This window comes from Prionailurus viverrinus, chromosome A3 (genome assembly GCF_022837055.1).
Source record: "Prionailurus viverrinus isolate Anna chromosome A3, UM_Priviv_1.0, whole genome shotgun sequence".
Lineage (NCBI taxonomy): Eukaryota > Metazoa > Chordata > Mammalia > Carnivora > Felidae > Prionailurus > Prionailurus viverrinus.
The window spans coordinates 1,577,257-1,592,441 of record NC_062563.1 but is presented as its reverse complement, the minus strand read 5'-3'; the positions used below and the strand labels follow the sequence as shown (position 1 = coordinate 1,592,441).

Genomic DNA, 15,185 nt, shown 5'->3' with positions numbered 1-15,185 from the left:
CTCCCCCCGCCCCAGGGGCTCTTGCCCTCTGCAAACACGTCCCTTCAGGTCCCTGCAGGACCGTGTTATCTGGAGGGCGTGGAGGGCGACACACACCCTTAGAAGTAAAAAGTGGCCAAAGGTGGTTGGGGTCTTGGGAATTCTGTCCGTAAAAATTAACCCGAAACTGTGCCGGGCTTTATTCCGCTCTCTCTAATCTGCTGTGGGCCCGCCACCGGCCGTCCTCACGTCGGGGGGGGGGCGGGGGGGCGGCGTTGCTGCCCCTGCCTCTGCCCACATCCTGCCTGTGCGGCTCACGGCTGTGATGACCCAGGCTGTGTGTGACCCACACTGGGGACAGCACAGCCCTGGCCACTCGGCACGGACAGAACGGCACCGTTGGTTTCTGGGGAGACTCCTTTGCAGCAGCCCGTGGGCCTAGACGGGGTCTCCCCGGGACGTTAGGATTCCCACAGCCCGTGTTCCCGCACGCACGCGAGGTCCCGTGCGGACAGCGGGAGCCGCAGCGCTGGTCCCCAGTCTTGGCCCCGTCTGCTGGCGTGCTGCGGGTCCTCCTGGAGCTCGGCTGCACCTGCTTTGTGGCGGGGGGGACGGTGCCACTTTAACCTTTCCCCGGAGCTCAGAGGCTCAGAGCGGGGGACAGACCGGCCTCACCAGGCCCTGCTCTTCAGCTCCGGGGACAGCTCCTCGGTCCTGTGTGCAGAGTGTCACTGAGGCCCAACCGGGAGGGTTGGGGTCCTTATGGCCACTGTAAGGGTCTTTGCAGGGGCTGTGCTCCTGCTTGTGGCCCGGGGTCGGAGCTCCTGCGCAGGGCGCTGGGTGCTGACGCCCTCGGTAAACCCCCAAACGTGCACATGCTCGCACACGCAGGCACACTCACACACGCGGGCACCCACGCAAGCACGAGTCTGCCTGCACGTGCCCATCCTGATGGGCAGAAGGTCTCTTGGGGAAACCCCGGGGGAGAAACCAGTTGGAAGAAACAGGATGGCTCGGGAAATAGCCCCGTCTTCCTGCCTTCCTCCCGTATGCTGTCTTCCCATTTCCAAAATGACGTCAGCTGGGGGGGCCCGGAAAAATCCACATGTGGGCCAGTGAGACCTGCTCGCCGCTACTTGGCCCAAAAGCTTGTGAATGACAGTGACAGAGGTCCCGGGCAGCATCCCTGCCTGCTGCCAGCCTCATGGGTGGGGGCACCCTCCGGGAGGGGGGAAGAGGGGAGGGGGCCACCCTTTCCCAGAGACGGGCTGGAGCGTTCCTGGGTGCCACGCCGAGGGCCGGGAGGGGCTGCCTCCAGGTTCTGGCCCCGTCCCCTCCTGGTCCCCCCCCTGGTCCTGCCGCCTCGTCAGCTCAAAGGCACAGGAACTTCTGCTCATTGGATCCACGGCTGGAGGGACGGCTCAGAGCTGGCTGGAGGAGAGGAAGCCACAGGCCCCTCCCGTGGTCCCCCGGCTGCTGAACTCAGGAAGGAGGCATCGGGGGGGTCGGCGGAGAGGCCCCAGTTAAACTTGAGCTTGGGACAAGCAGCAGTGTTCGTATCAGGACGTGTCCCGCAGTATCCAGGACATATTTATTCCAAGAATGTACCTGTGGTTTCGCTGAAGCTCGTATTTGACGGAACGGCCTGTGTTTTATCTGGCACCCCGGGGAGAAGTGTGGCCCCTGCACAGCCGGCTGGAGGGGTCCAGACAGGGTCTGCCCCTCCCTGAACGGGTGGCTGGGGGGCCCTCGGGCCACCCGCCCCTCTGCCTGCAGGGTGTAAGTGCGGGCTCCCTCCGCGCTGGTCAGGCCTCCAGAGGTGGGGGTGGGGAGGTGCCAAGCCAGGGTCAGGCCTGCGCCCTGTGAGGCTCAGAGCGGCTGGGGCTCCGCGGGTGGGGCCAGCAACACCTGACTGTTCCGTCCCCCATAAGGGGACTTCCGGGACTTCCCAGATGCCCCTCCGAGGCCAGTCCGATGGCGCCGGGGGTGGGCAGGCGAGAGGGCCACTTACTGCCGGGCACACGGTCTATTTTGCTGGTTGCAACTGTGCATGTGAACGAAGCGTTCCGAATACTCCCCTTTAACCGGACGAGCAGGATTGGGGCTGCCAGGGCCTCGAACCAAGGGGTCTGGGGGTCGTCTCAGTGAGCTGCCTCGGCTCCCCACCCCCCAAGGCCAGCAACGGGCACGTGGCATCCCCTCGGCACCCACTCGGGTTTCCTGGATGGCAGCTCACCTGGGGAGGTAGTTGGGCCAGGCTGGGTGGTGACCCCTGGCCCCGTGAGTAACGAGCTGCTGCGGGAGGACGGGATGGCTTCCTCCCTCTTGACACACCGTGGGTGTGTGGGGCGGGGGGGTCGCCTGGCGTGGCCTGGCATGACCTCTGCCCGCCACTGCAGAGGGAGGCCCCCGGGCCACCTCCTCAGGATCCTGGGCGGCTTCAGTGTGGAGGCAGCCGGGTGGCTGGGGAGCCTTCTGCCCGGCGGCCTCTTTAAGGCTCTCTCGCTTTCATCTTCAAAAGAATTTCCTCCCTTTTCTTCCCCTCCTCCCTATCTGCTCTGCCCTCCTCCCTTCCGCTAGGCCAGGCGCTAGGCCGCTTGCACTCTCCTTTCTGCCCGGCTCCCTGAGGGGATTCCCAGCACGGTGCTCCCTAGTCCCGCGTCACCCTGGGCCGGGGTCTCCTGGGCGCTTCTGGACTGTGGTGGGGCGGGGGCGGGGGGGTGTGGACAGCCCAGGAGCCCCCTCCCGCGCCTCCCCCCACCCCCTGCCTCTGGCGCAGTGCGCTGGGTTTCCCGCCGAGAGCAGAAGTCGATCTCATCCCAGCTGCGTGTGCTCAACGTACAGGCTCCAGGGGTGTCGGACCGAGGCCACCAGCCCCCCTGCAGCCGGGAGCAGACGACCTGCTGAGAACCCAGAGGCGGTAAAAGGGTTCCATGCACCCCTTTTATTTCCACCTTTAAAGTTTTTGCGCTTTCCATATTTCCCACGATGAACAAATAGTAGGCGGGTAAATAAATGCAAATGCGGAGCGCCAGGGTGGCTCACTCCGTTAAGCATCTGACTTGGCTCAGGTGAGTTCGAGCCCCTCGTCGGGTTCCTTGCTGACGGCTGGGAGCCTGGAGCCTCTTTCGGATTCCGTGTCTCCCTCTCTCTCTGCTCCTCCCCCACTCACGTTCTGTCTCTCAAAAATAAATAAACATTAAAAAAAAGCTTTATAAATGCAAATGCACTGGGGACAGGTAACAGTTGTCTGGTTTGGCTGAAGATGCTCCTGGGGTTCCAGGAACCCTGCGTGGGGGGGTGAGTGGAAGGGGCCTTGACCCGGGCATGGCTCCAGCCTCTCGGTTCACAGGGAACCTCTTCCCGGAGAGGGGAGGAGGGGAGCCAAGGTGCCCTGGGGGACTGTCTGAGCAGCCGGGTGTGAGGTGCCTTTCTGAGGACCTCGCTTGTTTTCTCCACAGGCCCCGGGCTCCGGGAGCGAGGGCACGGAGGGCCAAGCTCACGCGCGCTTCGGGCACACGTGCGCACCCGCCTGTTTGCCACGTGTGTGGTGCACGTGGGTGGCTTGACGGTGAGGAAGCTTCTTCCGTTCCGGTTGGCCCCCCTCCCTGGGTCGGTCCCTGGTCCTCTGCTCCAGTCTGGCCGGGCGTTTCTCAGGCCGCGATGGCTGCGTCCGGAGCAGCCCTCGAACTGGTCACTCCTAGGTGGGCAGTTGGCGGGGACGCTGACCTCCAAGTTGACCACCTGGGCCCTGCAGTTCCCTGACGGGGCGCTCGGCGCGACCCCTGGGCCACAGAAGGACTGACTGTGGGTGTGGCTTTAGCAGAAGCCTCCTTCTTGGGAGGTACACGTTCTGCGCCCCCCAGTGCCCGGGAGCCAGCAGCCCTGCCGGCCCCTCAATGTTCAGGGGCCTCGTGTGGTACGTCAGACGTGTCCCCTGCCCTGGGGGCTTCTGGAGTCGGCACAGGCAGCAGAGCGTTAGCCTTCCCTGCTGGTGGGGGGGGGGGGCGGGGGTGCAGGCCCTCTGGGAGGACGGACGGGAGCTGCTGTCTGCCCGTACCCCGGGAGCCTTGCCCGCGTGTGGCCGTGTTCAGGGGCCGCCGCAGGGCGAATTTCCATCTAGGACTTGGACGTCACCTAGGAGGGGGTCGGGTCCAGCCCCGCTCCTTGGGCTCTGCGTCTGGGCTCCTCTTCCTGGAAGGGGGGCGGTCTTGTCTCGGGGTGAAGGTCCCGGGCTCGCCTCCTCCCGCAGGCTGGGTCAGTGGACAGCCTCCTGGGGCAGCTCTGGGTCCTGGGGGGCCGGTCATCCAGGAATGGGGCTGCTCTGTCCCTGGCAGGTGGTGTGGTTTCCGAACCTCGCTGCCCGGATCCCCAGTGGGGGTGTCGTCGGGAAGGGAGCAGGGCCCCGGCACCGCCGTCTGCAAAGTCCCGGCTCCGGGTGGCAGGGCGGGAAGACCGCTCTCTGCCGTCCTGGCCTCCGAGGCCCAGAGGGAGGCCTCACGGGTCAGCGGTTCCCCGCTCGCCCCCAGTTCACGGGTCCAGTGCTGCCCAGAGCTCGCCGGGGAGGCGCCCAGCTCGTTCAGCCGTCTGGCTTCGGCCGCCGACCCCTCAGTTGGGAGAGCAGGTGAGCAGCGTGGTGGACGCCCCTCCAGGCTGACCCCAGGGCGGCCGCCCCCTCCGGCCCCGAATCCGCCCCGTCCCAGGCTGCGCCTGCCTCCGCCGCACCGCCCGGCGCTCGCCAGCCCTTTCCTCACGCGCCAAGAATTTCCCGAGCCGCCGCGGCCGCAGCTGGGACGTTTCTGCACAGGGATCCTTGCGAAGAAAACCAGCGTATCCTGTCTCCTGGTGATGCAGACGCGTGCTGGCGTCCGGGGCCCCACAGTCCCCCTGCCCCCGCTCGGCGGCCTGTGGAGAGATAAGGGGCGGCTGGCATCTGTCTCGGGGCCGGGGGAGCCGCCCCTGCACGTTGGCAGGGAGGCGCCAGAGGCGGCCGCAGACCCCCGGGCAGCTCCTGCCCCCCCCCTTCCCTCTGGGACTGCAGAAAGACCCCCCCCCCGCCCCCGCCAGAAGCCACACATATACCGGGAGACCCACGGCAGCCAGCCCAGGGGCGAAGTGCTTGGAGGGGTCCCGGCACGTGGCCACACCCCTTCCTGGGGGGCCGCCGTCTCCTGGTCAGTCTGCTGGAGCCGGGCTGGCCCAGGGGGAGCAACCAGGGCTGGGGACAGACTGGCGAGCCAGCAGGCGTGGCCCGGCCCCCTGAGCCCGAGAGCGGGGCGGCCGTGGAGAAGCCGGAGGAGGCGCAGGCGCTCAGGGCCCGGGAGGCCACTCGGAGCCCTGAGGAGGCTGAGGAGGGCCCGCCCCGCCCCTGGCACCGCTGGGCACGGCTGTGCGCCCTGCACGCGACTTCCTCCTGCAGAGGTCCTTGAGGTGGGAGGCTTCCAACGGGCAGCCGTGTGGCCTCTGCTTTAAAAACGGGAACGACGTGTAAAAATCCAGACGTATTCCGCCCCGGTGAACAGAACCCCCCCGGGCGCGCCTGCCCCGGCTGGGGGTCTTCCTTCAGAACGGGGCGGGGGGGGACACCCCCGGTGGCCGCAGACCCCACCGCTCTCTAGTGGCTTGGGCGGCCCCGCACGGCCCCTCTGTGGCCGAGTCCTGGTTCAGACCCCCCACAGGGCGGACGCTGTTTGCAGGAAGGTCACCCGGCCCGGGGACGGGACACTCGTCACTGACGGGCCGGTCTGTCTGAGCCGGGCCTGGTACCGACCCCTGGCTGTTCATCCGTAAGTGGGGCCACGCCGGTATGGGGGGGTGACACCTGCCACCGGGAGTCCCGCAAGCCCTGCCCGCGCGCACTCGTCTGCTGCCGAAGGTGCACGCGAAACGCACACCTGTGGTTAGTTGTCACATTGGGTCTTCAGGCATTTTCTCAGTGAGCCTCTGCTGATCAGCCCTTTGGTGGCGGGAAGGGGGGGGGGATGGTTCTTGATAGCTGTGACAGGAAGGCAGCCCCGAAGCCGGCAGGTCTCTGGGGATGGCCGTCGGACATGAGGGGGGACAGACCTGAGGGTCCCCTCTCTGAGCTTTAGGAGGTTTGGGTGAATGGAAGTCACAGAACAGGGTTCTGGAAACGAGCTCGTGGGGCTTCTGAGCCGGTCCTTGGAGAGGGCTCTGGGGTTCAAGAGTCAAAGTGAAACAGGCTTACAGAGATTACATCCGGGAGGCGCCGGGGGGCTCAGTCGGGTAAGCGTCCAACTTTGGCTCAGGTCACGATTTTGCAGTTGACGAGTTCGAGCCCCGCGTGGGGCTCTATGCTGACGGCTGGGAGCCCGGAGTCTGTTTTGGATTCTGTGTGTGTCTCTCTCTCTCTGCCCCTCCCCCACTCATGCTTTGTCTCTCTCTGTCTCTCAAAAAATAAATAAATGTAAATTAAAACAAAAAAGAGTCAAAGTGAAACAGGCTTACAGAGATTACATCCGGGGGGCGCCGGGGGGGCTCAGTCGGGTAAGCGTTCTCCTCTTGGTTTCGGCCCAGGTCATGATCTTGAGGTTTCTCGGGTTCGAGCCCCACGTCAGGCTCCGCACTGACAGTGCGGACAGAGCCTGCTTGGGATTCTCTTTCTTCCTCTCTCTGCCCCTCCCCCGCTCACACTATCTGTGTCTTTCAAAGTAAATGAATAAACTTAAAAAAAGATTGCATTTGAGAGGACTTTCTGCCTTAAACTTTCACATGCTGAGGAGCTGGGGAGCACACGAACTCTAGGGCCTGACCAGGGAAGCCTCTTCAGAGGGAAGACATCACAGGACTCGAGGTCCGGGAACGTTCTGGGCAGTGCTGGGCTAAGCACCGCCACGGCACACGCTGTGGTCACGCATCTGTCTGTGCACGTCTGTCCCACCCTCGCCCCGCTCCCCGCCGTCGGGGCCGTATCTTGCTTTCTCTGTGGGCCTGGCAGGTGAGGGGTGCACCCTCAGAGCTTATGGAGTAAGGAGCGGCCCCACAGGAACTTTCCGGGCCAAGGAGACTGTGGCTCGGAGCGGGAGGGAGGAAGGAGTGGGCTGCAGGACGACCTGGGCTCGCGAGCCTGTCCACGGAGCGGCCTCCTTTGAGCTCCTTCTGGTTCCTGCACAAAAGGCTGTGCCCGCTTTGCCCACTCTCGGGGCTGGTAGGCCACGCGGTGGCCGACAGCTGGTGCATTTGCTGCGTTGAGGCAGGGAGGTGACTTTCTCAAGGAGATAAGCCTGCGGAGTCGGGCTGGGTCCCCCGCAGGCACGGGGAGTGGTGGGGTGATGCGGGGGCCGGCACGGAGCGGGGGGGCCGGCGCGGGGTGTTGCCCAGCCCTGCTGTGGCATTTTCCTCTGTTGGTTTTGCCGTCTGATAAACGTGGCCGCTCTGGCCGGAGCCTCCTTGGAGGCTTATCTGGCCGTGTGACCCTCTGGCCTTGACTGGAGAACATTACCACCTCCTTCCTGCCCCCATCCTGGCCCCTGTGGGTGGTTGGGGAGGTGGGGGTGACCCTCCCTCCTGTCACTTTCCTCCGCTGGACTCGGGGCCCAAGGGGGCCGTGAGGGGGTCCCTGCGGGCAGCGACATCTCACCTGGGGGCACGGGGCCCGTCTGTGGTGGCCTTCCGGCTCCCCGACGCCCCCACACGATGGCCTCATGTTGGAGAGGCTAAGGAGCCTCTTTTCCAGTGTCCTCAGCCTCTAGACTAGGACCAGGAGCGGTTGGGATTCTGGGAAGACGTCAGCACCCCCCCGGATCCACAGGAAGGTGAACTGATACAGCCACTCGTGTCACAGGGAACTGACTCCGAGAGGAGCCGAACCAGCCCGAGTTCGCCCAGGGCGGTAAAGCCGTCTCCAGCCTCCTGACCCCTGGCTCCAAGCTCTGTCCCCCACACACCCGGGGCCTTGCCGGGGCGTCCCGAGGTTGGCACCAGCCTGGCCCTCCCTTCTGAGAGCCGAACACATCCTGGAAGAAGAAAACACCACTCTGGCCGCCTGGCCGGGTTTCGCCGCGCCTTCCTCCCGCCCCAGGCGGGGCACGGGCTGCGTCCTCTCACTGCCCGCTTCCCAGCCACGGCCCTGAGCTGCGCCGCCCCTGTGGCCACCGATCGGTTGGCCAGGAGACCTGGGGGGTCACCGGGAAGTGACCTCAGCCCGCTGGTTTTGAGCATACGTGCGTTGTGTTCAGCCTCCAAAAGGGGCCACCTGGGTCGCGGCCCAGCACGCCCTTCTTGTTTGCTTAGAACAAGTCAGGGCACCCGTGAGCCTTGGCGTCCTCATCCAAGAAGGTGGGTGATGAGCCCAAGCTCCCGGGGAGGCCAGGGGTAGACGAGCTCAGTCTGGCCTGGCTCCTGCTTCTCACACCCGTCGTCGTCACCAAACACCGAGAGCCCGACCGACGGGGACAGCTCCCTCCATCAGTCCTGGAAGCAGCCCCACCGGGGGGCCCTGCTGCCCCATGTCGCACCGGAGGCCAGGGCAGGGCTCCGCGAGGAAGAGCCACGAGGCCCACGTGGCAGCGCGAGCCTGCGTGGAGAGCTCATCCGCCACAGAGGCGTATCTGTTGGCCTCGAGCAGGAAAGGGCATCTGGGCAGGGCTTTGAGGTGTGAGTAGAAGTTTGCTGAGTGAGGTGAGCAGAAAGGGTTTCAGGGCAGAGGGAACGGACGGAGTGCTCAGAAGGGTCTCGAGGCCCGTGGAGCGTGACTGCTACGCGCACGAGGTTGGACCAGGAAGAGGTGGCGGGAACCATGGTGGGAAGAATGAGTTGTCATTTATTTATTTTCTTCTGGTCAAAGCACAGCTGTCCGTAGGATTTCCTTTTGGCCTTTTCTTCTGAGTCACAAGGAGCCCAAGTCCCCATCACCAGCGGGGACGATACAGTGTTTCTGAAAGAAAACCGAAGGCCTTTTACCCTCCTCCTCCTCCCCGCAGGCTCCCAGAAACCCCAGGGTGGGCCCGCTCCCGACGCTCCCTCCCCTCTGCACAAAGCCCACGTCATCTGCGGAAAGGGCGCGTGTCGGAGGTGTTTGGGGCCCACGGGAGCCCCCCGCCGGGCGTGTCACTTCCTTCCCTGACCGACACACGTGCTGCCCGGCCACACGACCAGGCTTTTGAGCAGCCGCGTGGTGTTTTGCGGCACAGCCTGGGATGCTGGGTTTGGGCCGTCACCGGAGCGTGTCCGCGTTTCGATTTTGGCCCAAGTGAGCCGGGCTGCGAGGACTGGGGTGTCGATAAGCCCCCAGCCGGGCTTGCTGGACGGCTCCGAGCAGGTGTTATCACAGATGCCTCCGGAGCCCTTTCCGGGAGGCCTGCTCCCCACCCTCGCCACCCCGAGTTTTAAACTCCGGGCGCTTGCACAGGTGACGAGGAGTACTTGGGGGCCCCTCTACCTCTGATCCCCCCACCGTGAGGGAGGGGACTTGACATCCCTCCCTGTCCTGACGTGGACCAAACGTTTGGGGTTCACTTAGGCCTTTGGACCCCGAGTCTTGGGCCCTGCCCCCGCCGGTGCCTCCAGCGCAGATGTCCTGGCCCGGTGAGAAGGCAGCTGTGGACTTTGACCCCGGCCCACGGCGCCCCGCGGAGGGTGTTTCCCGGCACAGAGCGCCCCGACCTTTGGCTGTGCCCTACCTGCAGCGGGGGCGGGTGGGCGGAGGGCTTGCCTTGGCAGTTGGGGCGCCCAGGAGGCGTGCACGGCATGACCTGCAAGCGCGGTGACTTTGGGCTCACCCGGCCATGAAGCTGGGGTGACGGGTTCGCGCCCGGCTGTGCTCCCTGGAGCCTTACCCCGGCTGCGCCCACCCCTGCCTGCAGCCTTTACCACTGGGGAAACTGAGGGTCCCTTGGTCATCTGCCCCCCGTTCATAGGGTGGAGGGAAGGAAAGGAGCCCAGGGTTGGGTGCCAGGCTCAGGGTCACAGACACCCAGCCTGCCAGCTGCTTCTCCTGGAGGAGGCAGCCTCTCTCTGCTCCTGCCGGGGCACGGGGTCCGCACCAGACCCCTGGGGCTCCCGGAGGGCTGCAGGGACATATCGGGAACATATCGGGAGTGAGAGACCGCTCAAACTTCCTGCTGGGCTTGGGAGGTGCACTGAGCCTCGCCATGCCTCAGTTTCCCCATCTGCAAAGAGAGGTTTGCAGTAGCCCCCCCCCCCCCCCCCCGGCTATTGGAGGTGGTGCAACGTGATTGGATCATTTGTTATCTGGAGCCTGTGTGTCCCCCCAGAAGAGGGGATGCCCTTTGGGACCCAGTCCTGGGCCAGGGCAGGAGGGACAACGTGACTGCCGGCCCCTGCCAGGGCCGGTGCCTCCAGATTCACAGGTCATCTGGTGTCTCAGGAGCCATGGACCCGCCCACCTGCCTCCACACCCTGCCGGCCACTTCCAGCACAGCCCTCCACACCCCCCTCCTGAGGGGCAACTTGGGGTGAGGCCACGCTGATCTGCCTCCCCTTCTTTTCCTCCCTACCCCCTCCATTGAGTGTCACCCCCAATCTTTTCTGGGTGTCTTCAAGGCCTGACTCCTCCTTTTCTCCTTGCTGTCTCTTCCGGGCGTCTCCTCCTCCAGGAAGCTCTCCTGGGCTGCCCTCTCTCCCCTCGGAGCTCCCTCCCTGGGCGCCTCTGCTCTGGCCCTGCCCAGGCATCGAGGAGGGTCTTGCTGAGGGTCAGGTGGGAGTTCGAGGCTGGAGTTAGCTTGGCCAGTGTGGGTGTGGTGACCAGAGGGTCTTCCCAGGGCAGCGGGCTGGGCTGGGCCTCACGGGCCAGCGACAATATTCTGGAGGGAGCACAGCAGCAATGGGAGCCTAGAGGCCTAGACACAGAGGCCACGGCCGTGGGGGCCACAGCACTCACTCTAATGACCCAGCACTTGAGTCTCTGTCATCCTCCTCGATGAAGGCTCTGTTTCTTGACCTCGGGGAGGAGCCTTTCTGTTTCTTATTTCTAAAGGTGGACAGGACCACCCCTCCCCCAGACCCCCTCTGCCCGGGCACCAACCCTGCTCCTGGGATGGGCATTCCTGGGGCTCCCGGGACCTGGGCTTGGTGTGGACCTTGGTGTGTGTGGATGCAGGGGACGGAGTGGAGAGGGTGGTGGACAGGCCTCTGCCCCCACGGGCTCACAGGAGGAGAGAGACACAAAGGGAGAGAGCCCGTGGGGCACGGGGGTCCAGGCCATGCTGGGGGGCTCTGAGCCTCCACACGCTTTGGCAGGATGGTCGTGGGCTCTCTGGCCCGGGGCTGGGGTCCCAGGAGAGAGTCTGACTCTTTAAGAAGAGGCTGAGGCACGGGCCTGATGAGACTCCCTAAGCCACCGCCCTGGGGGCCTGGAGCGGGGACTAGAGGGACGGCTCGCCAGGCTCCCCGGACCCTAGAGACCCGTCACCACACCTGCCGGCTTCCCGCAGCCACCGGCTCGCACGTCCCTCCTGGTTCTGGGTTCCCTGTGCCTTCCCGACAAGGGTCTGTGGCCGAGCATCAGTGCCAGCAGGGTCCAGGCCCACTCCCCCCGGTGTGTGCAGTGGGTCACGCTTGGCCGGTAGCCCTCTGCCTTCCTGGGGGAAGGACCCCAGCCTGCGCCCGTGCCCCGCTCCCAGCAGGAGAACTGAGGGCACGCCAGGTCTGCAGGGTGAGGGCTCCGCTCTGGGGCCCGGTCTCTGGCCTTCACGTGAGGGTACAGAGTCAGGGTGGGGCCTGGGTCTCCTTCCCAGCAGGTTCAGGGAGAGGAGGCTGGCACAAAAACCACCGGGCTAAATATAGCCGTGGAACTTCCCGGAACACATTTTTCCAAGTGTCCGATAATTAATGCTCAAGAACACGCAGCGTCTGCCAAGAAAGCTGAGCCCACCCTGCACGTCCAGCGGGGGGGGGGGGGGGGGGGCGGAGGGTCGCTGCCCGGCTGCCGAGAGCTCAGAGACACCCACACCCAGGGGTGTCCTGGGGGCGTGTGGGGTACGCAGTCAGGTCCCCGGTGGGCGCTGGGCGTGGACAGCCGCCACCCCGTATGTCTGTAGCCCTGGGGTTGCCAGACCGTGGCTGAGGATGGGGGTGGATGAGGGGACCCCCGTCCTCGGGAAGCGTCTGTGCTTCCTGCAGGGAGTGCGGGGAGGCATGCCTGGGCCCCTTGGCGCTGCGGCCTCTCTGTGCGGGGGAGGGGTGGGGGTCCGCAGGTGTCCTCCGCAGAGCCCTCCTGGTGCGCCGGCCCCAGCAGACCCCTCACCATGACTGCGGGAGGCAGAGGAGGCGCTTAGGGAGGGCCTGGCCTGTGCGGGGTCCTTGGTCCTTCCATCCCCCCCGAGGTTCAAGGCCAGGGAGTCATCGTCCCTTATCCCCCCCCCCTCCCCCCCGGGGTCTGTCTGGACTGGGGTGGGGGGCGGGGTGTGACCTGGAGCCCCGGCAGGCGGGTGGCGGGCTCCCCCTGGTGGCCGCGCGGGGCAGGGCGTCCTGGGGAGTCACAGGGAGGCGGGAGCACGGGTCAGCCCCGCGCGTCTCAGGCCCTCAGGGCGCAGTGGGGCACCGTGGGCCTCCTCGCCCGGCTGGGCACCGGCAGCCAGAGCCCCCAAAGATGCAGTTAGTTGCCTTTAAAAGTGTGTTCTGAAGACGGACAGGCCCCGTGGTTCTCGCTTGGTGAGGCCAGATGAAATCAGGCGGGACCGCAGCGCGTCTGGACACGAGTGCCCATTTCTGTCACACGCACCGAGGAGGAGACGCCGTGGAGGCGGCCACCGCCACCGTGGCTGAGGTGGGAGCAGGCTGCCCCCCACCCCCACCCTCCCGCCTGGCCCACCTGCAGGTGCGGCCCTGGGGGGTACGGGTGGGGGCTCGGGGTTCGCTGTGGGGCCCACCAGCCCCGTGCTGGGTTCCCCAAGCCCTCCGCGGACTCCCCACCACCCCGAGGTGGCCGCCGGCTCAGGCCCCGGGCGACGAGCTATTGCCCTGGGTGGCCTGCGGCCCCCTGTTGGGGGTGGGGGCAAGGAGGAAGATCTCTAGGATTTGATGCTGAGGACTGGGCCGGCCGACAATGCAGCCTAACGTCACGGTCACCGAGACGGTTTCGTGTGACGTCAGGGGCTCGACAGAGCAGAGAAGCCCCAGCCCCTCCTCTACCTGGCGAGAGCCGTGGGCTGGCTTCCCTGAGGGGGCCTGCCGCGCTCCCCCCGCCCCAGGCACCTGCCGACCTCCCCCTGGAGGCCGCGGAGGCTGACACGGCCAGCCCCCCACGAGGAGGTTGTCAACACGTTGTCCGGAATTATGTCCACGAGTATGTATTTGAGATTCTGATTTGCAAATGACGGCGGATCACGGGAAGGTGCATGGGGAGCACAGAGGGTCCCACGTGCCCCCTGCCCGGCTTCCCCCAGGGGTTATAGCCTCTGTAGCTGTGGTGCGGAATCACCACCTGGGAGCCAGCACAGGCACACCGTTGTCACGCATGTGGCTTTGTGTAGCCACGCGTGGGAGCCAGAACCGTCCGTGGCCACAGGGGTATCCCTGGAGCCATGCCGTGTCGCCCTGCCCGGCTACCTCCCCCCATCCCACCCTGGGCTGCTCTCGCCTCCACATCTAGGCCCCTCCAGGACCCCAGAGGCATCACCCACTGGCCTGGGCCTCACACACACGGCTCCCGCTGGATTCAGGGTCCTGCGCCGGGTCCAGACCCCCGAGACTGAGCCAGGCACTGGGGGGCACGAGGCCGGGGGGCTCTGCCTGGAGGGCCGGGCTCGGGGCTCCTGGGCAGATTCCTTCCAACAGCCCAACGTCAAGAAAAGCCACCGGCTGTCGCTCAGGGCTTCAGGGGCAGGTGCGGGTGGACCAGCCCCGCTCTGTTCGCCTGTGTAAGGCCGGGCTCTGTGGCGAAGCCACCGAGGACCATGGTGTCCCGTGCTGAGGGCCAGCCTGGCCAGGGGGCAGCGAGGCCCATTCCGGGGGTGGGACTGTCCACCCAGCCTCCAGGGGGACAAGACGGGCCCTCCGCTCCCTGAGCCCTTCTGCCTGCCCGGTCAGCCTCACTCCCTGGGCTGGTCTCACCCCGAGGTTGACCCTCTGCCCCGCTGTTAGGGTCGGCAGGGATCTCCGGGCAGGGGCAGGCGCAGGATCCTGAATCCAGTGGGAGCCATGTGTGTGAGCTGGGGGCTCGGGGCTGCCTTGACTTCTGCAGGCTTCTTCTTTGACCTCCCTTGACAGCCTGGGGCCTGGCCTCAGGCGAAGCTTCAGTTTTCTCATCCACAGAACGAGGAGACAGTGGGGGGGGGGGGTGGGTGATGGTTCACGTGTGTGCCCCGTGCCCCGGGGCAAGGCACCCACTGGCACGGCCATCACGACGCTGACGGGGGGCCAATGCCAGGATGATGACTGTCGAGCGGGCGTGACGACATTAGTGAGAGAGCCTCACAGGTGCACGGCTGGCTCCCACCCCGATGAACCTGAGGGCAGGAGCCGGGGGCGGGGCATCTGGGCTGATGGAAGGGAGCTGAGCAGGAGTGAGCAGGGCAGAGCGAACAGCACGGGAGCAGCTCCGAGCGGCCAGCATGGGGCCCCGCGGAGAGTAGGGGTCCCAGCTTCGAGGGAAGCCACCGAGGGCCTTCCCCCACCGGCCTGGAGCTGGCCACAGCGGGCCAGCTAGCCCTAACCACAGCGTCCCCTCACTGCCCTGGCCGGGGAAGGCCACCGGTCACCTGCTTGGCCCAGAGTCCCCCACGTGCCAGCGCACGTCTGCCTCCAGCCGTGACTCCCACGGTGGGGGTCGCGGGAGGAGGGGGAATCACGTCTTGCGGCAAAACATTTTTGTGAAATAAGTGAATTATCTCAGGGCCAAAGCAGAGGGGAAACGTGGCTTGAGAACACGTGGTGCGGTGGCCGCCGGCCTCCCCGAGCCGGGCGTAAGTGGTCGGTTGAATAAAAGCCGTAATCCAGCCCCCGCGGAGACTGGCAGCAGGAGGTGGGGGGACAGAGGCCGTGTTTTTCAGGGAGCAGCTCGCCTCCCGGCCGTGTGTCCGGAAGCGCAAATTAGCACTGATGTCTGCTCCAGGAGCCAAAGGCAGTTACGGGTTATCAGTGACTGCGGCTCGGGCCGGCCCCGAGGCTGGGCAGGGGCACGCGGGACAGGGACCCTGAGAGGGGCTGCGTGTTCTCAGTCACCTGGCCTTCCCTTCCCCGGACCAGGATTTGCTGGGCACAGGTCCATCCTGAGTCTTTCCTTC

The 15,185-nt window shown here is 65.9% G+C and overlaps 1 protein-coding gene across 1 annotated transcript; it reads left to right on the top strand.

Moving 5' to 3' along the window:
• Positions 1 to 741: 741 nt before the first annotated feature.
• Positions 742 to 5,068, top strand: LOC125162074 (formin-like protein 3). Its single transcript, XM_047852618.1, has 5 exons — positions 742 to 834; positions 2,634 to 2,899; positions 3,441 to 3,550; positions 4,317 to 4,603; positions 4,787 to 5,068. Exons 1-5 carry the CDS (start codon positions 742 to 744, stop codon positions 4,826 to 4,828), a joined length of 798 nt encoding a protein of 265 aa, XP_047708574.1. The 3' UTR covers positions 4,829 to 5,068.
• The last annotated feature ends 10,117 nt before the right edge of the window (positions 5,069 to 15,185 follow it).

Coding starts and splice junctions, on each gene's coding strand:
- LOC125162074 (XM_047852618.1), top strand. CDS start 742: ATGGCCACTGTAAGGGTCTTTGCAGGGGCTGTGCTCCTGCTTGTGGCC. Junction 3,551..4,316: donor TGCACGTGGGTGGCTTGACG/GTGAGGAAGCTT, acceptor TGTCCCTGGCAG/GTGGTGTGGTTTCCGAACCT. Junction 4,604..4,786: donor CCCCTCAGTTGGGAGAGCAG/GTGAGCAGCGTG, acceptor GTTTCTGCACAG/GGATCCTTGCGAAGAAAACC.